The sequence below is a fragment of the Misgurnus anguillicaudatus genome, chromosome 21 (assembly GCF_027580225.2).
Source record: "Misgurnus anguillicaudatus chromosome 21, ASM2758022v2, whole genome shotgun sequence".
In the NCBI taxonomy this organism is placed as follows: Eukaryota; Metazoa; Chordata; class Actinopteri; order Cypriniformes; family Cobitidae; genus Misgurnus; species Misgurnus anguillicaudatus.
The window spans coordinates 20,105,052-20,127,539 of record NC_073357.2 but is presented as its reverse complement, the minus strand read 5'-3'; the positions used below and the strand labels follow the sequence as shown (position 1 = coordinate 20,127,539).

Sequence of the window (22,488 nt, the reverse complement as noted above, 5' to 3'; positions counted from 1 at the left end):
GTGAGCATTTGTGGAACTGAGGCCGTGAAAATACACACGAAACACACGTGATTGTTGTCATGTGGTGAATATCCGACCAATCTTGAAACAGCTGTGTCGTCATTACAGCCCGTGCAGCTCCTCTTCGGGAACTGCGCTGGCTAACTCAGGCGGCTGATCTCGAATCGCTCTCGCGGTACTTAAAAACCATATGACACAGTCACGTGCCTGCAGCGCCAGCTTAGGTCGGACAAAATTACTAACCGTAATGCACTGCTTTAAGTCAGCCACCGATCGGTCTGCGCAGCGCCGCATGAAGTCGAACACACCTATCTTCTTCTAGATGTGCAAGCAGGAAGTAAACTGATCTAGTCATGTGACCTTTCACCCGTCACATGACATTGATACATTTTAGTCAAGACAATCTATTTTTTCATTTAAAAGTTTAATTTCTTGCCCAGAGCCAACATCAACACTTTTAGAGCTTTCAGAAATAAGAAAAAAGACACAGTCACAAATGTACAATTTACTGTCTGGGCTTGTTTACGTACACAAGACCGACATTATCATAGAGACAGAGCGCAACGCGTCATAATCTGAGAACCACGCTTACTGGGGGGAAAACAATCCAGCCGTCTCCATTGACTTTGTATTGAGTGAGGCTGTCTGAACCTTCATGTCATATCTGGCTTATAACAAATACCAGAACAATGCCTAAAAACTGCTGTGTGAGAGGGTGTAGAGCTAACATAGCCTGGCTCCACCCTCCTACGTGCTTCCGCTTAATTTTCATTTCGCTTCAGTACAACGTCTAAATTTATAATCACCTGAAATGATTATGAAATTAAACTAGTTTTGTTGTCTAATTCATATATGTTCAAATTACCACGCCCACACGTGATAGATTGGACTATATTGTATTAAACACTTATGTATAGTGCGCTTTTTTTATATAAACTTTTGTTAATCATTTAAAAAAAAAACTTTTATTCTATCCTTAAAATTCTTTTAAACTGAAATATTAAAAAAATATGTATGTATTTCGTTAAATTAGCCCTATATGCAGTCTCATATTGTTTTTCATGTATTTTCTTTAGATTATTATAATTCTTAGTTTCAGTAGAAACCAACGGTGGTCCAGCAGTGGCAAGCCGCTGGTGGCTTGCCACCCAAGAAAACTTCTAAAAATCTTTGGTACAATCTTACTCTTTTGTAGGACTTAGCAATAAAACTAATCACAGAATAGCTCTACTGTGCAACACATGGTAAAAATATTTTATTTGGTCAACTTGATATAATGTATTTTTTGCATATGGGGAATTTTTTTATGTTGTTTCTTGATTTGAATTAGTTATTTAGGGCAAAGGGTGACTAAACTGAGGATAATAAAATAAAGCATTGTTTTGATTCATTTTGGATGCATATTATTCCCGTAGTTGCAATTGTTTTATGCCATAGCCATTATTTTAAATGTATTTAATACATAAAAATACAAATGTTTGTGTTCTTTGATCGCTATAATTGTACTGATCCTAACTTCATAGATCCTGACCCCACTGAAAAGGTCTATGGAAATAAAATCTACCGAGCTAGATCCAGAACCTAAAATTAGCATGTTGTTTACAAAGTGCAACACTGTGGCAAATAGACATTAAGTCTGAGTGCTGTAAACAAAAAGGATAACGAAAAGGAAAAGCATAACAATTTATTTTCATGGATTTAACAAAAAATTATCTGCCCAAAGAATGGGAGGAACATTGGAAAAAAGAGAAAGATTGCAGAAAACAGATAATGGAAGAAGGCGGAGAAAAGTTAGAAGAAGAGAAGAGGAAACTAAAATGGATTATGTCCTATAATGACAGCAAAATAGGAATAATTAAAAAGAAAGAAAATCTAAGTAATGAAAAAGAACATGAATTGATTAAGAGGTATTATAAACAAAGTTACCCAATTGAGATTTTCCAGACTCTGGAGAAAATGAGGGTTCAGAACCTCCTCACAGACCTGATCCTGAGCACAGAGGATGGGCTGAGCTTTCATGTTCACTCTCTTGTCCTGGCTGCGATAAGCTCCCTCATTATGAAAAAACTTCAAAAGGAATATGGATATGGAAAGGAGATAATTCTGAGTTTGGGTCCAGAGGTACATGGGTTGGGGCTCGCTGCATTGGTGAAGTTTGCCTACACCGGAGCCATCACCACTTTAAACAAAGATAAGGCAAAAATTCTAACTACAGCCCAAAGCCTTGGAGCTACAAGGGTTCTGGAGCTCTTTAACAAGGAAGACGACACACAGAAAGACAGAGACAACAACGAAAAAGGGAGAATCATCTCAGCAGAAGACCAAATGAATGTCAGCTTGCAATCAATCCGGCAGCTATGGGCTGAGAGTGTAGGCTGCGATGTAGAGCTGTTTGTAGAAGGAAGAGTTTTCCATGGTAAGAAACTTAGATACCATGTAACACTTAAGATATATTTGGCTAACACAAGATAAGTACAGTTGTTCTGTTCTATTTAAAAGCTTATATAGTAGCCTTAAATATCATATAAATTCAAAATTGTTTTTGCATGCTAATGTCCACTATAAAGACTTTATTCTGGAGTGAGCATCACTGCATGTTAATAAGTACATTCCACGTTGTGTTTTTATTATCATTTATCTAACCCAATAAAAAAGGCAAACACACATTTCCATAAAATAATGAGGATTAAATAAATGTAACTATTAATGAGGAATTAAAATTATATATGTTTATTTTTTCATTACAGAAGTAATGTTCTATATTTAGGGGAGAGTGGGGCACTTTTTTTCATTACAGAAGTAATGTTCTATATGTAGGGGAGAGTGGCTTTTTGGCTTTGGGTCTATCATTCAAAAAATATTTAAGTTAGATTAATCATTTTTTACACAATGAACACACAAATTCCTGCTACAAATGAACACTTAGGGCTCTATCTTACACCCGGCGCAATTGCTAGTTTCCACCCTGCGCAATTATAATTTTCACGTTTAGCGCCGCGTTGTTTAAATAGCTAATGCATTTGCACCCCCTTTTGCCCCCATGGGCAATCTGGTCTGAAAACGAGGTGTGTTCAGGCGCATTGTTGGCACGTTGCTATTTTGTGGCAACTAAAATAGACTACGCCATTGACCAACAAAAACCTGGTCTAAAGTCTAAAGCGCAATATGTTTTTTGTTATTTAAAGAGCGCATTAGTAATATGCGCCTAAACGGGACGACAACACGGGTTTGCTTAACCCATACATGAATGCGCAGCAGCACAAAGACGCTTTTAAATATGAAAGATTAAATGATTGAATGTAAAAGATTATAACTGAGTCTCTTAGACATAAATGAGGACTAATTATGAGACGTTAGAAGGCGCAAAGAGCTGCTTCACCTGTAGCCTGGTAAGTAAATAAATGCTTTGCTTTAAACAAATGCATCTGTTTTTAAATGTTTTTTTTAAATGCTACCTCACAGATTTATTGTATATGATGACTCTGTACCTGTGGATATGGTGAGATGAGAAACATTTTTCAGTAATGCTTAAAAAAAACTCTTTGCTTAAAAAAACTGACGCTGTCCAAGTGCTGAACCTTGCGGACTCAGAGAGCCGTTTGTAAATTCTTAAAAAGTATGTTTACAGTAGAAACCTTTTCTTACATACTTTTAAATTACTTTTTGATGATATTGGATAGCCATACATTTACAGCTAGGGCTGGGCGATATGGAGTGAAATTATATCTCAATATATTTTGATATATCTCGGTAGCCGATATATATCTCGATAGCTTTGCGTGGAAAATACCCTTCCCAAAAAACTACTGCAAAACAAATATGTAAAAATCCACAATGTCTTTTTTATTGAAGTGCAAAGAGGTAGTTCACGTAGGAACAAAGTGCTTCTGCAACATTTAAAAATGTCTTCTTTTTATTAAAAAAATAAAACAACTCAACTTCAGATATTAAGTTTTTGGTAGACGTTGAAAATTCTTAGTGTTTTTTCTGAAAACCCTCAGGAGATAAGGGTATTTACCATGGAATTACAGGTTTTAGGCGTTTTAGGAGTAAATGGGTTAAATATGAGAGATGTGTGTGTGTGTGTGTGTGTGTGTGTGTTTGTGTGTGTGTGTGTACCTGGTAATTATCATGTTGTGGGGACCAATTGTCCCCACAAAGATAGGAATACCAGTGTTTTTGTGACCTTGTGGGGACATTTTGACGTCCCCATGAGGAAACAAGCTTATAAATCAAACAAAATAATGTATTTTGAAAATGTGAAGTAGTAGAAGGGTTTCTGTGATGGTTAGGGTTAGGGAATGGGGTAGGTTAGGGAAATAGAATATACAGTTTGTATAGTATAAAATGCATTACGCATATGGAATTGTCCCCACAAAACATGGAATCCAGAATGTGTGTGTGTGTGTGTGTGTGTGTGTGTGTGTGTGTGTGTGTGTGTGTGTGTGTGTGTGTGTGTGTGTGTGTGCGTGCGTGCGTGCGTGCGTGCGTGTGTGTGTGTGTGCTATGTTTATATATTTATTAGTAAACATCATAATTTAGAACAAACAGGAAGAAGACATAGGCTAAGATATAAGGTAAAAAGTAGTAGATGAAAATGAAAAAAATATGAAAACTTTAATAAATGGTAATATTATTGATATTATGAACTCATTCAAATCTTTAATCTTTCTAAATAAAGTATAAACGTAACGTGATGAAAACGCTATAAGCTACACAAGGAGGGTACAGACTTCGACAGAACACCAGATATCTTCTCTAATTATTTTCTATTCTAATTATTAAAAGATTTCCAAATTATTTAATCACTCCAGTCTGTCCGGTTAAGGGCTTATTGCAAACATAAACACCTACGTTTATCTTCAAATGGTGTCTTCGATGACGGTATAATATAAAAATGAAGGTCATCTGTTTTGGCATTCCTATTCTGACACTCAACAGCACAACAAGACATTTTCTAGTGAGTTATATTGTTTGTTTCACTTGTGTCTAATTCATTTCCACTGTTTTTCTGCCACCACATTGCACGTGTGACGTAACTGTGACGTCGACTCGCAAAAGGTCTATAGTATCGGGCAGATATCGGCATCGGCTGATATACGGAATTCTTGTATCGGATCGGAGATGAAAAAGTGGGATCGGGACATCCCTAAACATTACTCTGTTTATGCATGACTAATGCAGTTTTATTTTCAAAAGCTTTTTGTAAAAAAAGAAATCTTTTTGCCAATCAATTTTAAATATCCTTATCTGTGTGCCACTGCTGCGAAAAAAAAAATCACTTTAATCCCTTGCATTTAATTTCAATTTACTTTACAAATAAAACAAAAATATTTACATTTTAGAAAATGTTTAATTAGAAATATAAACATCTGCATCATTTACTTGTATCATTTTTCCTTATCTCACATGGCATGACGGGCCAAATTAAAGGTCTATTGTGGGCCAACTTTAGCCTGCGGGCCCTAGTTTCGGCACCTCTGGACTAGAGGTACAGTAGCTAACGGGTATCTGTAGATATGACATGTTTTGCATCATGAGACATCATCAAAAACAAGCAGCTGACTTATGAATATGATACTAAATTTATCAACATCCTAGCTAGCAAAAATGTGTTACATGATGTTTTTGAAACAAAATGTCTAATTTGAACTGCTGTATATCAAATTCGACCAATGGTTGGGCGTGACATCATAGACGGAAGCCAGAGACCATAATGCCATTGTGAAATCCGTGTCATGTTTTGTGTATGTTCCGATTATGTCACCTGGACAATTCATTGATTCCTCATCACACCTGCACATCATTAGTCTGTCTGTATTTATACCCCTGTTTGTGTTGTACTCACTTGCCGGATGATTGTCACTGATGTCATGTTTGTTTCCAGTGTTCCAGTCGTTACCTGCCCGTGTTGTTCCTCGTGTTTGATTTCATGTTATTTATATTAAATGTTACCCTTTCGTGTGAACCTTGCGTTTGTGTCCTTACTCGTGTCCCCGAACGTGACACATAAATACGACAGAAAGGAACGCCCACTTTATCTTTATCACCTCAGCAGCTATCTATGTGTGTGTGTATCAAGAGTGTTTGAATAGCTTAAACTGTGTGAGTGAATAGTTTAACTGTGTGGCTGATAATAAAGGAAATAATAAGAAAGTTTAGGAGCTGAGCACGCTCACCCGCGGTGCGACGTGTGTTCATTATGTTAACTAACCTTTAAAAATGCTCTGTTGTTCCTCCTCTGGGTGTGGAAGCCTGTGCTGCAGCTACTTCCCTTCAATGAGAGGGACGCAATCTCGTGTAATCTTCCCCCGAGGGGGTTGATATATTTGAGTACAGGGTAGTGAGGACAACAGCTATCCTCCATCTTCCATATGTGATTTAATCAAGCTCAGTATATGAGCTGCATGTGTTGAAGTTTAATCCAAATGGCCTCCGCACAATAAGCTGCCAAAGCTCTTCCTTCATGTTATAATTCAGCCACATACCACTCGGGCTGTGTGTCGTTGTTTTGACGAGTCAAGACAATGACCACGTCTCTCGCGGCTGAAGTCCTGCGTCCACTGAGGTGGTGTAGTGTATTTTGACAGTGAAGGCTCTGCCTTGGGAGGGTTTGGAAGCACGCATTGCGGTCACTTCCAACCCGAACGGGAGCCCTATGCAATGTTTTACCTTTGAGGAGATATATGTTGTAAACACAGCACTTCTCTTCACCAACCAGTTCAAAGATCTGCGTCCGCTAAGGCGGTGTGCACTTATCCTTTTTGCCGGGAGGGACTCAGGAGCCCGCATGCCGGTTTCTCCCGCCCCGATTGGTAAACACTCTGGGGTCGACTGCAGTGCGGGCGCTGCAAACTCTTTATTTTTCAATCACTCTGCAAAGAGACTTAGATTACTCAATTCAATTCAATTCAATTTTATTTATATAGCACTTTTCACAATACTTAATTGTTTCAAAGCAGCTTTACATTAATAGAAGCAGTAAAAGCACAAAAAAACAACAGATAGCATAACATAAAACACGATAGCATAAGCAGTCAAATTTGCTACGGCTATGACTCGACATATAAGCGAGCGTATTACTAATGTAACGTCTAGAAGAGGAAGCTAAGTTAAGCCCAAGAAGGCTGCCTCCCCGGAGTAAAAAACACCCTAGGAGAAAATAAACCCTGGGCTGTTTAGCCGAGGAAATAAAAAAAAAGTCATAGGAGGGAAAAACCCTTGGGAGATATATGTATATACACAAATATAAACGGATAAGGAGATTAAGCGGAGATTAAGCTGGTTCTGTCGGTGATCGTTCGTCAGGCATCAGCTGGGCATCACGTTGAAGGACGACCAGTAGATCAGAGGTGTGCCGACTTTCACATCTACCGGAACTGGGTCTGTTTGTCCCATTGTCCTCGGGGTTGAGGACGAGACAGGGAGAGAAAAACAAAATCATATTAGCGTTGGGGCCGTTCACATGTAATGCAAGTGTCACACAGTGATGTGGTTTAATCAGCTTAGTTTCAGACAGACTAACTATTGCGGCATAATTATATTATCCATAGTTGAGGATTTTGCAAATTGGGGGCCCACTGCGATGGTATATATGGTAACTAAGGGTCACCTTTCGGTCTTTAAGAGAAAATGAAACCTGTCGACCCGTTTGACTAAGGCCTGTAACCCCACTGTCGTCGTTAATGCAGGTTCAGTGGCAAACGGGTCTGTATGGAATACTATTCACAAGACACATGAAAGCGCCAAATCGCAAACCGACCATACGTGCCAACCTGTTTGACTAAGGCTGGAAGCCCCACTGTCGTCGTTAATGCAGGTTCAGCGGCAAACGGGTCTGTATGGCATACTATTCACAAGACACACGAAAGTACCAAAATCGCAACCCGACCATACGTGCAAACCAGTTTGACTAAGGCCGGAAGCCCCACTGTCGTCTTTAATGCAGGTTCAGTGGCAAACGGGTCTGTATGGCATACTATTGGCAAGACAAAGAAAGCGCCAAAATCCCAACCATACGTGCCAACCCGTTTGACTAAGGCTGGTGGCCCCACTGTCGTCGTTAATGTATGTTCAGTGGCAAACGGGTCTGTATGGCATCCTATTCACAAGACACACGAAAGTTCCAAAATCGCAACCCGACCATACGATGAGATAAGGTTTTTATTTATTTATTTGGTTGGTCTGTGTTATGACCGCGAGTGCTTTGTTCCGTACAAATAACTATTTCGAGTTAAGTACCTTTACTAAACAAATTATGCGAATGCTTTGTTGAAGAGAAAAGTTTTAAGTTTAGATTTAAAATGATCGACTATGTCTGATTCTCGGACATCGGTTGGTAAATCATTCCAGAGCTTAGGGGCTAAGTAGGACAAGGATCTTCCACTTTTAGACACTTTTGATAGTCTAGGGATAATCAAGAGACCAGAATTTTGCGACCGTAGTGTGCGTGATGGATTGTATTCTGATAGTAAATCTTTAAGATATGAGGGTGCTAGGCCATTTAAAGCTTTGTAGGTGATTAGTGATATTTTAAATTGTATGTGATATTTAACTGGTAGCCAGTGTAAAGATGCCAGAATTGGGCTTATGTGGTCATACTTTTTAGATCGAGTAAGTACCCTTGCAGAAGCGTTTTGAACTAGCTGAAGCTTCTTTACTTGCATGCATCCCCTGAGTAGCGAGTTACAATAGTCTATTCTAGAGGTCATAAAGCATGGATAAGCTTCTATGCGTCAGATGTAGACAGTATATGGCGTATTTTCAAGATATTTCTAAGATGGAAGAATGCTGTGCGGCAGACGTTGGCGATATGACTATCAAAGGATAAGTTGCTGTCGAACATCACACCTAAGTTCCTAACCGTGGAAGATGGCACCACAGTGCAGCCATCTATGTGCAACTTGTAATCTGACATATTATGTTTGTAGCGATTCGGTTCAATAATAAGTATCTCTGTCTTATTGGAGTTGAGCTTAAGAAAGTTATGTGCCATCCAGTCACTAACATCGGTAATGCAGTCTGTTAGCTTAGAAAACGTGTGGGTTTCGCTGGGATGTGAGGAGATGTAAAGCTGGGTATCATCCGCATAGCAGTGAAAACTTATGTTATGTTTCCTGATAATGTCTCCTAGGGGTAACATGTATAACGAGAACAGGATAGGACCTAAAACCGATCCCTGCGGTACACCGTATTTAACCAGGGAGTGATATGACTCTTCCTCGTTTACATAAACAAAGTGATAGCGATTGGTTAGATACGACCTGATACCAACATAGTTTTCTAGTCTATTGAGTAAGATTGTGTGATCTATTGTGTCAAAGGCTGCACTAAGGTCTAGTAATATAAGAATTGAGATTTCACCATGATCGGATGTTAATAGGAGGTCATTTGTAACTCTAAGCAACGCTGTCTCTGTGCTATGGTGGGGCCAGAATTCTGATTGGAACTTTTCATATGTACTATTATTTCATATGTACTATTATTACTCTGATGATTTTGGACATACAGATAGGATTTATACATCATTTAAAACGTTAAAGTGTCTAGTTTTTTTCTGTCCACTCCCAATAAAAACAGAATGTTGTGCTTTTCGCAAAATTAAGAAAATAAACATGATGCACGTTTTGTTCTCTCTCCCTCGGTGAAGTCCTTTCAGAAACGCGTCAGAAAAATAAACTGTAACTTAAGGAATCCTTGTCATAGAAACAAAAGATAAATGTCTACATAATGCTTGGAATGTCTCTTTTTAAATGATGTAAGTGAGATCGAAAACAGATATTGTCATTCAGTGTAAACTGTATGAGAAGAAGGAGAGGTATCGTCTTTCTCCTGTTACCTGTTTAACTGTAATGAGATGAGATGAGATTGACACCCCCCCCCCCCGCCATTGAAGTGAACGAGCAGAGATATCCATATGCATAACCCGTGCCTCCTGCAGTCAATGGATACGCAATCCACAATCCAGTCAGAGTTTCTGCCACCTCTAAACCAGATACTCTGTAACTTGACACTAGCTTTTCTTGGCCCATCGTTTTCAAAAGTATATTAATTTTCCTTCCTGTTGCATTTAATTGAGTCATTAATTCCTCTGTGCAAAATGTTGCAGAACTACCTGGATCTAGGAAAGCGTATGTCTGCACAATTTTACTTCCCTTATTCACTTTCACATTTACAGGGACAATAGAAAGAGCACAGTCTTTTACACCAGCCCCAGTATACTTATCATCATTTAAAGAAACCAATGTCACGGCGTGGTAACACCGAAAACAGGAAAATTAAAGAAGAACCCAAACGCAAGAGATGTATCAAAAATAAACTATGTATTTAATAAAACAGAACAGAACGTGGGGGTAAAACAGAGGATGAACTAATAATAATGTGATAGAACACAAATGTAAACACGAGAACAGATCTTCTGGGAAAGAACACATCAACACAGAGATACAACAACGAACGCGCACAACACAGAGAACGCGAGGGCAATATAAAGACACCACATCAATGGGGAACAGGTGAACATCATTAATTACGTAAGACACGAGTACATAAGGGAGTAGGGTGAAAGTGACAAGACACTGGGAACACGTGACACAAATACAAAATATGAAAACACGTGTTCCCACACAGAACACAATGCTGCCATAATCTTGCCCTCTGAAATAAGACCTGAATCTATACAAAGGTCTGGCAAGACCATGACAGCGACAAGACACTGGGAACATGTGGAAACCACACACACAATATGACTCCACATGTCCCCACACAGAACATAGTACTGTCATGGTCTTGCCAGATGTACTCAGACATGGATCTAGCACAAAAGATCTGGCAAGCCCATGACAACCAATGCACTCGATATTGAAGACTCTTTTGCCAAACCCTTTGTAGTTTGGCATTCTCTTTGGGCATTTTTAGTCTCTATATGTAAGATGGTAGGATGCTGTTGATGACAAATCTGACAACACTTGCGTTTTTGACAGTTTTTACTCATATGTCCTTATCCTAGACATCCAAAGCACAATCCTTTTGTTTTAATGAATTCCATTTTGTCTTTGTTAGGTTTTTCTTTAAATACACCACAAGTTTCCAATGTGTGATTTTTAGCACAAAACATGCATTGCCTTTTAACAGTATTTGAAGTAGGGCAATCTGATTTTAGCTTTACATTATCTTGTTCCATTACAGAAGCCACACTCGTAGCAAAACTGCTACTTTTGCCGGTAGCTTTAAAACCGTGCTTTACAGTTGTAACTTTAGAGATTCCCCTTTTTTCTGTTAGACTTTGTATGTCACCAAATACAGGGTCCAGTAAAGTTCTTGTATGATTTTCTATAAATTCAAGAAGATCTTTGAACTTAACCTTTCTCTTGCACCGATCTGGTATGCTCATTTCATTTTAATTTCATTTATTTATTAAGCACAAATAAACACAACAAAAGTTGACCACTGTGCTGTACAGAACAAATAATAAAATAGACTAAAATAAAATAGAAATCAGAACAGAAATGATATAAGAGACATCACAAAATTAAGAAAATGCCAGACTAAAAAGATAAGACTGTAACTTTGATTTAAAATCATAAACAGATGATGCAGACCTTACAGATAAAGGAAGACTGTTCCATAATTTAGGACCGGCCACTGCAAACGCACGGTCACCTCTCAACTTCAATCGTGTTCTAGGGTAAGACAGCGTAATACTGTCTGAGGAACGCAAGGAACGCAAGCTTCGATCTGTTGTGTTTACTTTTAAAAGGTCTGATAAATATGAGGGAGCCAGACCATTTAAAGACTTAAAAACAAAGAGCAAAATCTTAAAATCAACTCTATAACGCACTGGCAACCAATTAAGAGACACTAAAATTGGAGTAATATGTTCTCGTTTACGAACCCCAGTTAAAAACCTAGCTGTGGCATTTTGAGCCATCTGAAGCCGTAACATGGAGGATTGAGGTAACCCAACATAAAATGAGTTACAGTAGTCCAATCGAGATAAAACAAACGCCTGTGTTACTCTCTCAAGGTCACTAAAAGACAAGAAAGTTTTCACTTTTGATAAAAGTTTAAGATGAAAAAAAACATGACTTGACTACCGAATTTATTTGTTGATCAAACTTAAGACATGAATCAAAACTAACTCCCAGATTTTTCACAGTAGGCTTGATATGTGAATTTAAGGGACCATAATTTAGATTCAGATTTCCTTTCCCGATTGAAGGCCCAAAAACAATTGCTTCAGTCTTACTCTCATTTAAATGCAAGAAATTCATAGACATCCAAGAACGTACATCAGCTAGGCATGCAAGCAAGGTGTTTAGGCTTGTCATTATGTTTTAAAGGTAAATAAATTTGGGTGTCATCTGCATAAAAATGAAAGGATACTCCCAGGGGTGGTAAAAGTACTCAAAAGTTATACTCGAGTAAAAGTATTTATACCCAAATAAAAAATGACTCCAGTAAAAGTAGAAAGTCCTCCAATCAAACATCACTTGAGTAAAAGTACAAAAGTATCCAATTTAAAACGTACTTAAGTACCGAAAGTAAAAAGTAAATATTATAAAAAATGTATAGCAATAATTAGGCAGATCAATTGTTTTGGCAGCATGGATGGATAACCAGTTGTGCTTACTAGCCTCCAAGCAAACACATACCGTTCCCCTAATGTTCAAATATGGTTCCCATTTGGTTATTTATGGGAACCAAATAAGAACGTTCCCAGTCCCTGCAGGTTATTTTTAGGTTTAATTTTATAACCTATAGAGAACCTTCCCAAAACATTTCCTGTAGGTTATTTTTATTTTATATAACCTAGAGAGAACGTTCCCTGTATGCTATTTTTATTTTTATAACCTAGAGAGAAGTCCCACTGCTCCGTATGTATTCACTACTGCTGCTATCCACCCATTTTTTGGAAATTAAGTGAAAACATCATTAAATCCATTATATTCTTTATTAGTGCGTAAGTCGTGCGTGCTCCACTACTCCAGCACGCGCTTGCGAACGTAGTTTAATTTTACCTCAGAAACAAACATTATTTTACTGATTTCTTTTCTTTCTTTCGTCATTTAGTAACTTAAATATGAGAGAACAAATATATATTTTAGTGGTTTTCGATCGTAACGTCTATATATGAGGAGAATATGATGTTAAAAGAAGCTTTTGATTGATGTGAAACAGGGATAGCTAAAGGCGGATAAACTGTGGTAAGATTCGTTAAAGTGGGTGAAATATTTTTATCTCAGAGAATACATTATTTTAGCTAATTATTTGATCTTTTTCTTCATTTAGTGACGTTAACTTAAATATGTGTGGACAAAAATATATTTTAATGATTTCCAATTGATTTGACACGTATTATAAAGAGAATATGATGTTAAGGAAAAGCTTTGAACATTTTATCTTAAAACAGATTGGCGACTAACTGCAGTGGTAAGATCTGTAAAGTATTTATTTATCTGTGAATAAATATCTGTTTTAAGTCCTCTATATTGTGTTGAAGTTATTATTTATATATTTTATAAAATACAATGAATGTAATCTAAAAACAATATGTGATGCTGAGTTTTTGTATTATTAAAAATAAGCTCCATTTCATGTTTTCTGAACAATAAACACTGTTTACATGATTTTTAGTCTAATTATTTGCATTGAGGCATATCATAATATTTGGTTAGGGGAACGGCAGCGAGAGTTGAACCTTCACCTGTTTCTGCGGTCATCTTCCACTTCGCAATGCGCGCCGAACTGACTGCTGAGCATATGCTGGCAAAGAGCTTGTGCGCGTTCTTTTTTTTCAAAAGAAATCCCAGTTTTTCATTGGTTTGGAAAGCCAGTGTAATAAATACTTGGAACGGGCATAGGGAAATGTATCAGAGTAAAAAGTAAACTTTTTCTTTAATATTTCTGTTGTGAATGAGACACCTGCTTCGCCTCCCGATCACCACCAGAGGGAGCCATCCCCTGAATATTAGTGTTGGTCAAACTACACTACCCACAAACCCACATACCAGGACTGATTGCCTGCCACCTGATCCAAATCAAAGACTGCCTATTTAAGCCAGACTCAAATGCCACCTCAATGCGAAGTCTTGATTTGCTCTGTCTGTCATTTCTGAGCGTTTACTCTGTCTGTGTTTATTTGGTTACCGGTTTTGATCTGTTATTTGTTATTACGATTACTTGCTGCCTGCCCTGACCTTTTGGATTGTTTATTGACTACGAGACTGCCTTATCTATATTGTGGTGTATGCTGGTGTTGATATTCTGCCTGTCTGACTACGAGAGTAATAAAGCCTGCAAATGGATCTTCCATCTCAAGGTGCTTCATTACAGAAGACTTCGCCGCAGAGTGATCCAGCGGCCATCTCTCAGCTCTCAGTCGAGCTCATTACTCAAGCTCAGCAACTTGCAGGACACCAGGAACAACTCGCACGTCTCACCAATCTCACGGGTGAACTTGTCACGGCCGTACAGGCTCTACGAGGATTAGCCGCGGCGGCTAACGCTGCACCAACCACGCCGCCACCTCCCGCGAGCCCCGCGGTATATCCAGCTGCCAATCCACGATTAGCGTTCCCCGACAAGTTCAACGGAGATCCGGCGAAATGTAAGGGATTCCTGATGCAATGCTCACTCTTTGTTACACAGCAGCCAGCTTTGTACCCCACCGAAGCTAGTCGGATAGCTTTTGTATGCACGCTGCTCACGGGCAGGGCATTGGAATGGGCCACAGCGGTCTGGAAGGAGGACGGCACCGCTTTTCCCTCATTTGAAAATTTCCTGAACCAGTTTCGACAAGTGTTTCAACATACTGCAGGAGGAGAGAGCGCAGAGGAGCGTTTACTGAACATCGTCCAAGGTAACTAATCAGCTGCTGAATACGCCTTAACTTTCCGCACACTTGCTGCTCAGGCCGGCTGGGATGACAAACCGCTAAAGTTAATTTACCGACGAGGATTAAATTATGAGCTACAGTCGGAACTGGCCTGCCGCGACGAGGGAAGAGAATTAGCAGATTTCATTGAACTCTCTATCCAGATCGACAATCTGATCCGAGCTCGCCGCGCACCCTCTCAAGTACATCAACCTGAACTCGCTGAACCCATGCAACTGGGCTTCACTCGCCTCACTCCAGAGGAGAGGGAACGTCGGATTCACCACCAACTATGCCTGTACTGTGGTAAACCCGGCCATTTACTATCATCTTGTCCCACTCGACCTCCCAACCGAAGAAATACCCTGGTGAGTTCAAACATTTTCTCACCTCACTCTAATAATAACATCCAGATTGAAGTTCAGTTAAAGATACTAGGAAGAGTGATTCATACGCTAGCCCTCATTGATTCAGGAGCAGCAGGGAACTTTGTGTCTGAGGATTTTGTTCGCCTAAATGCCATCCCTTTAATAAAATGTCCCTCTCGTTTGGCAGTGGAGGCGATAGATGGAAGACCTCTCGGAGATGGAGAGATAAAATTTCTCACACAACCCTTACTTCTGCAAGTTGGCTCACAACACCAAGAGACCATTCAGTTTCATGTCATTACTTCCCCTCATCACCCACTCATTCTGGGACTACCTTGGCTACAGCAACACAACCCCGTAATCTCGTGGAAAGAGAGTCGCATCACTGACTGGGACACATCATGTAATGCACACTGCATCACTGCTCAATCATCTCTCCAGCTCAACGCCACCATTACCACACCCGAATCTCCCAGAATCCCCGGGTTACCAGAGGTTTATTCAGATCTCGCGGAGGCGTTCAGCAAGGAAAGGGCATCAGAATTACCACCTCATCGCCCCAGTGACTGTAGCATCGAGTTGCTACCTAACGCTACGCCCCCTAAAGGCAGGATTTTCCCTCTCTCTCAACCCGAATCTGAGGCCATGAAGAAATACATCAACGAAGAACTGGCCAAGGGCTTCATCCGTCACTCAGTTTCACCCGCTTCATCAGGGTTCTTCTTTGTTAAGAAAAAAGATGGGAGTCTACGACCCTGCATTGACTACCATGCCCTGAACGAAGTAATTGTCAAATTTCGCTACCCCCTACCTCTGGTCCCGTCAGCCTTGGAACAACTCCGAAAAGCCAGGTTCTTCACCAAGCTGGATCTTCGCAGCGCTTACAATCTCATCCGCATTAGGGAGGGTGATGAGTGGAAAACCGCCTTTTCTACCCAGTCTGGTCACTATGAATATTTGGTGATGCCCTTCGGCCTTTCTGTCAGTCCGTCTGTGTTCCAGTCCTTCATTAATGATGTCTTCCGGGATATGCTCGATCGCTGGGTGATAGTATACATCGATGACATTCTCATACATTCAGAATCACTCGAAGAACACATCCAGCATGTACGTGCAGTGTTGAAACGTTTAATCCAGTTTAAGCTCTACGCCAAAGTCGAAAAATGTGAGTTCCATAGCACCTCAACATCCTTCCTGGGCTACATCATTTCAGCCGAAGGGGTCGCTATGGACGAGTCTAAAGTGCAAGCTGTAATCAACTGGCCACAACCCACTACCATTAAAGAACTCCAACGCTTCCTAGGATTCGCCAACTTCTATCGACGATTCATTCGCAACTTCAGCATTACTGCAGCACCTTTAACAGCCATGACTAAGAAGGCTCCCGCTCGTCTCACCTGGTCTCCCGAGGCAGTCACCGCTTTCCAACGACTCAAGGTATGCTTCTCCACGGCACCCATTCTTCATCACCCTGACCCTGCTGTACCCTTTCTCGTCGAGGTGGATGCCTCTAACACTGGACTGGGAGCTGTACTGTCACAACGACAGGGTCCTGCCCAAAAGATGTACCCATGCGCCTACTATTCCCGTAAGCTTAACTCCACTGAACGAAATTATGATGTGGGCGACCGCGAACTCCTCGCGATGAAATCAGCATTCGAGGAGTGGCGCCATTGGCTGGAGGGTTCGCAGCATCCATTCACCGTCCTAACCGACCACAGAAACTTGGAATATCTTCGTTCAGCCAAGCGTATGAATCACCGACAGGCACGATGGGCCATGTTCTTCACCCGATTCAATTTCACTGTGACTTATCGCCCAGGTACGAAGAACACTAAAGCTGACGCTCTCTCACGCTTGTACCCAGACTCCAGCGCACGCTCCTCTGATGAAACTATCCTACCAGACACCATTATCATGGCTCCAGTTCAGTGGGATCTTATGACTGAAATCGACCAGGCTAACACGCTCTCTCCTCCTCCTGATGGCTGTCCACCCAACAAGACTTTCGTACCCGAGGACCTTCGTTCCAGATTACTCACCCACATTCATGCATTCCCCAGCTCCGGGCATCCAGGCATTACTGCTACAATCAATCTTGTTCAGAACAAGTTTTGGTGGCCTTCTATGTCAGCCGATATCACCACATTTGTCAGAAATTGCTCCGTATGTAACATCACAAAAGCCTCTCACCTACTCCCTGCTGGCCTCTTACAACCTCTGCCCATTCCACAACGGCCCTGGTCCCACATTGCCATAGACTTTGTTACCGATCTGCCTGTCTCCAACAACAACACAGTAATTCTCACGGTCGTCGACCGTTTTTCTAAAGCCTGTCGCCTCATTCCCCTACCTAAGCTACCTACAGCATTTGAAGAAGCAGAGAGCCTGTGTAACTACGTGTTCAGATTCTACGGTCTGCCTGAAGATATTGTATCTGATAGAGGTCCCCAATTTACATCACGCGTATGGTCAGCCTTCTTTAAACTCCTCAATGTAAACATCAGCCTCACTTCTGGGTACCATCCACAGGCTAACGGTCAGACAGAGCGTCTTAACCAAGAAATCACTCGCTTCCTATGTTCCTACTGTCATCAGAACCAGGCGGATTGGAGTCGTTACCTGATGTGGGCAGAGTACGCCCAAAACTCCCTCATAAAGCCAGCCACCGGTGTCACTCCCTTTAAATGTATCCTCGGATACCAACCTCCTCTCTTCCCATGGACGGGCGAACCCTCAGAACTACCTGCTGTCGATGATTGGTTTCACAGAAGCGAGGAGACGTGGAACGAGGCACATCACCATCTGCAAAGAGCTATCAGAAGGCAGAAACTCCAAGCTGATCGTCTCCGCAGAGCTCATCCTGACTACCAACCTGGGCAATGGGTCTGGCTCTCCACTCGAGATATCCGCCTTCGACTTCCCTGCAAAAAACTCAGTCCCAGGTATGTGGGTCCATTCAAAATACTTAGAAAAATTAATCCTGTTTCATATCGATTGGCATTACCTTCCACTTACCGTATATCTCCCACTTTCCCTGCTGAAACCCGCTGGTGGTCCGAGAGGGGAGCGAGAGGAGGTGGCCGCTCCGCCAGGTCCACCGCCCCTGCTGATCGGCGGCGAGGAAGCGTATCAGGTCCATGACCTTCTCGACTCTAGACGCCGGGGAGGTTATCTTGAGTACTTGGTCGACTGGGAGGGGTACGGCCCAGAGGAGCGCTCTTGGGTAAGGGCGAGAGACATCCTTGACCCTTCACTCACCGCCGAGTTCCATCGAAATCACCCAGACAAGCCGGCCCCTCGACCTCGTGGTAGACCCCGGCGTCGCACACAACCTCGCTTCGGGAGCCGCTCGCAGGGGGGGGCTCTGTTGTGAATGAGACACCTGCTTCGCCTCCCGATCACCACCAGAGGGAGCCATCCCCTGAATATTAGTGTTGGTCAAACTACACTACCCACAAACCCACATACCAGGACTGATTGCCTGCCACCTGATCCAAATCAAAGACTGCCTATTTAAGCCAGACTCAAATGCCACCTCAATGCGAAGTCTTGATTTGCTCTGTCTGTCATTTCTGAGCGTTTACCCTGTCTGTGTTTATTTGGTTACCGGTTTTGATCTGTTATTTGTTATTACGATTACTTGCTGCCTGCCCTGACCTTTTGGATTGTTTATTGACTACGAGACTGCCTTATCTATATTGTGGTGTATGCTGGTGTTGATATTCTGCCTGTCTGACTACGAGAGTAATAAAGCCTGCAAATGGATCTTCCATCTCAAGGTGCTTCATTACAATTGTAGTGGAGTAAGAGTAAAAGTAGATGCAAATAAAACATACTCAAGTACAGATCCCCGAAAAGAAAAGTAACAAAGTATTTTTACTTCTTTACTTACCACCACTGGATACTCCATGCTTCCTAAAGATGGAACCTAATGGAAGCATGTAGAGTGAAAATAAAATGGGAGCCAGAATGGACCCTTGAGGAACTCCACAAGTTAAGGGTGCTATACTGCATGCAATTGTTCTCCACTTGTCACGAAGTTTGAAAGGCAACTTGGAAGCAATCGTTTTCATGTTGGCTGAATTTTCCAGCTCCTCCACACAATTTACTTCTTGAATAGTATTATAGAAACCACGAAGAAATAGGGCATAAGCTCTTAATGCAAGTCCATCTTCTGCTTTTAATGCAGTCCAATTCAATGCCTTTTCCATAAATGCAGATACAATCTTAATAGTATTTCCAAAATGCCATTCAAGCTGCTGTTTTGCTTCCTCGTATCCCCTTACAGGATCCATATGCATGCAACTTTGAACAAGATTTCTAGGTTGCCCAACTGTAAATTGCTCCAAATAGTAAAGTCTGTCTTGTGCATTGTCAGTTTTGTTCTCAACACCCAGTTCAAAGGCTTTAATAAATGATCTGAACTGCAAAGGATCACCATCAAATACAGGAATGGTTCTTGTTGGAAGAAGGGATGTTTGCTGTTGCTTCACCAATAAAGCAGTTATTTCATTTTGTCTTTTCATAATATCTGCATAAGCTGTATTGTCCTTAAAACTTGGATGTTTGGTTTTAATCACAGAAGTGGATGCATGCTGCTTTGTTGATTTAACTTGATTTGGCTGTGGTTTCGGTGTTCTTGCAGGTATAATATATTCAGTATGTGTACTGCTTATTTCAGACTTTAAACTGATTCTTTCCAAGAATGATTCAGAATTTAAGAAAACATCCACTTTTGCGTCTGCTGCTGCCATTTCAGCTTCTAAAGCAAGTTTTTCTTTTTTTGCTTTTAATTAAACCTCTTCCATGTCTAAAATATGCTTTTGCTCCAAAGCTTGCGCTTTAGCTTTTAGCACTGCACGTTCTGCTTCAGCTTGTAAAAGAGCAACAGATGCACTTGTTTTGCTTTTAGAAGAAACTTTAGACGACTTACGTGAGGATTTTGTAGATGATTTATCAGAGGCCTGAGAAACACTGTCATTGGGCCCAACAGCACCTTCACACACTTCATCATTTGCATCTTTTGAATTTTCATTCATCCACAATTCAATTCCGTTTAGAAATTCACTGAAGAGAATTAACTTCGGTTCATACCAATCTACATGATCGGCCTCCTTTTCATCCTCATTCAGTAAACTTTGCACAGACACTTGCAATTCCATAAACTCTGCCAACACATTGTTAAACGTTTCAGTATGTTTAGCAACAGTTTCCTTATTTTCACCAGCTTCAATCAATGCATTTATTTCATTCCTTTTTCTTGTTAAAACGCCAAGCTTTCCTCTACAGGAAGCGATCAACTTTAACAATTCCTTTTCTTCCATAATCACTTTTTCAACAAAACCATCAGCAGCATCCATCATCAATTAAACATACATTTTGCCACAGCAAGTTCACGATTTGTACAACAACGGAATAATATTTTCAAAATCACTTCAAATTAGAGCTTCGTTTTATGATATGCAAGCACGGCGGCTGCTTCGTAAACTTTCCCATGTACTCACGAACAGCTGATTTTCCTTCTTTAAAACCATGTCTTCTTCTCCGTCTTGCGAAAACAATATTTCCAGTTTTTTTTACTTTTGTTCTGTGTTTTTCTGTATTCTGTGTATTTTTGTTATTTGAACTTGTATTTTGATTCTCTGCTCTGTTCGGACTTTTATTTTGAAATTCATCATACCATGTCACGCTTCACACTTCCTGTTTGTTTTTGTATTTAAGTCACTTCCTGTACACCTGTGCCCGGCTGATTAATACTTACCCTGTGTCTCAATTCGTTCCCTAGCTCCCGAGGTCGTGAATCAGTATATCGTGTACACAGGTTCGGGCACTGGTAAGGACCCTAGCTCACTTCACATTGGGACAATGTTTACTTATTTTTCTGTCTGGTGGCTGCTTAAGCGCGTTGTAATCACTCACAGCTGTTACTCATTAACAACCGGCAAAACCAACATCTCTCTGACTTAATTTTAAAAACAGTACATTGTGAAAAATGCTGTCATTATTCTCTTACAATTGGAGGCATATAATTAAATTTTAAATGTAATAAATATATTTACAATTTAAAATAAATATTATTATTTTAAATATTGAGTAGATTGTGGTCCCTTACTGTGTAGCAATGTGTGTTTATATTTACAACTAAAACAAACGTTTGTCTTTATAAAAGTTCTGTAACATTTCATAAAGTTTATTGAGTTGGATCACGTGATGTTCGGTTGGCGAGCTTCAGAAAAGATCACGTGATTTCCGGTTAGGGAACATAGGGACCATCGATGCTCACTGGTTTTTGCGTTGGATTGTGGGAATTTTTAGGGAACGAACGTTCCAGTGCACTAAACGGATTTTGCGGTTGAGACAGCCCTTAAAATGGCCGACTCCCTGATCAGTGCCCTGAGTACTGAACAAGGGAGCTGATTGAGACACACGGTCAGCCTTGTTTAGCCATACACAACCTGTTAGCCTGTCTGTGCCTGTTTGAATCTGTATTCTGTATCTGTTCCTGTTTCTGACCCGTGCCTGTTTATTTGGATTCTGTGATTGAACTCTGCCTGCCCTGACATTTTGCCTGTTATTGGAATACGATTTTGGATCTGCCCTTAACAAATATGTTTGCTGGCCCTTATTGGGATTTTTCTAATAAACACCTTTTGCAAATGGATTCACTTTCAGGCATGAAAACGGGTCAGGGGTGAAAAAGGTGAGAAGGGCGCTCGAGGGGCGATGTGGCCTCTGATGGGGCCGCGAGGTGGGAGGACCCCCCCCAGAATAAATATTATGGCCTCATTAGGGAACATGCTGTAATTTAACTTATTTATTCTTCAGGCATGTGATTGGCCAAGGACAAAAAAGAAGGAAGGAATGCAACATCCCTCCATGTGGGCAGAAACAAATTGCACACCATAACATACGCAAAAAATACATTATGACCATTATTTCAATTATTTAATTCTTTCAAATTTAAAATGTAAACATTTAACTAGTGACAGAAACCATGTTTAATTAAATGGGCTGATAAATGTGGAAAGCTGTAACAAGTAGCATTCCCTTACTATTTTAAATCTGCAATAATTTTATTTTGCCATAATCTGACCATCAGTCGCAAGGCCATAAAATTTTAAGTTGGCCTTGCAATAGGGTGGACCTAAAGGCCTACATCTAATTTAAAATGAATTAATTTTACAATATAGTACTGGTTAAATGAATTAAATTATGTTTTTTGAGTCATGGGTTGAAAAATTT

At 40.5% G+C, this 22,488-nt stretch overlaps 1 protein-coding gene across 6 annotated transcripts in view; it reads left to right on the top strand.

Moving 5' to 3' along the window:
- The first annotated feature begins 1,594 nt into the window (after nucleotides 1–1,594).
- The window catches only part of LOC141353302 (kelch-like protein 33), a 91,790-nt gene continuing 70,896 nt past the window's right edge, over nucleotides 1,595–22,488 (top strand). For all 6 annotated transcript variants that reach the window (XR_012360334.1, XM_073859783.1, XM_073859786.1 and 3 more), the window contains exon 1: nucleotides 1,595–2,416. Coding sequence is in view for 5 of the 6 variants with exons in the window: in XM_073859783.1 (XP_073715884.1) it covers nucleotides 1,693–2,416 (724 nt within the window). In the remaining variant the exon portion in view is untranslated. The remainder of the gene's footprint in view (nucleotides 2,417–22,488) is intronic.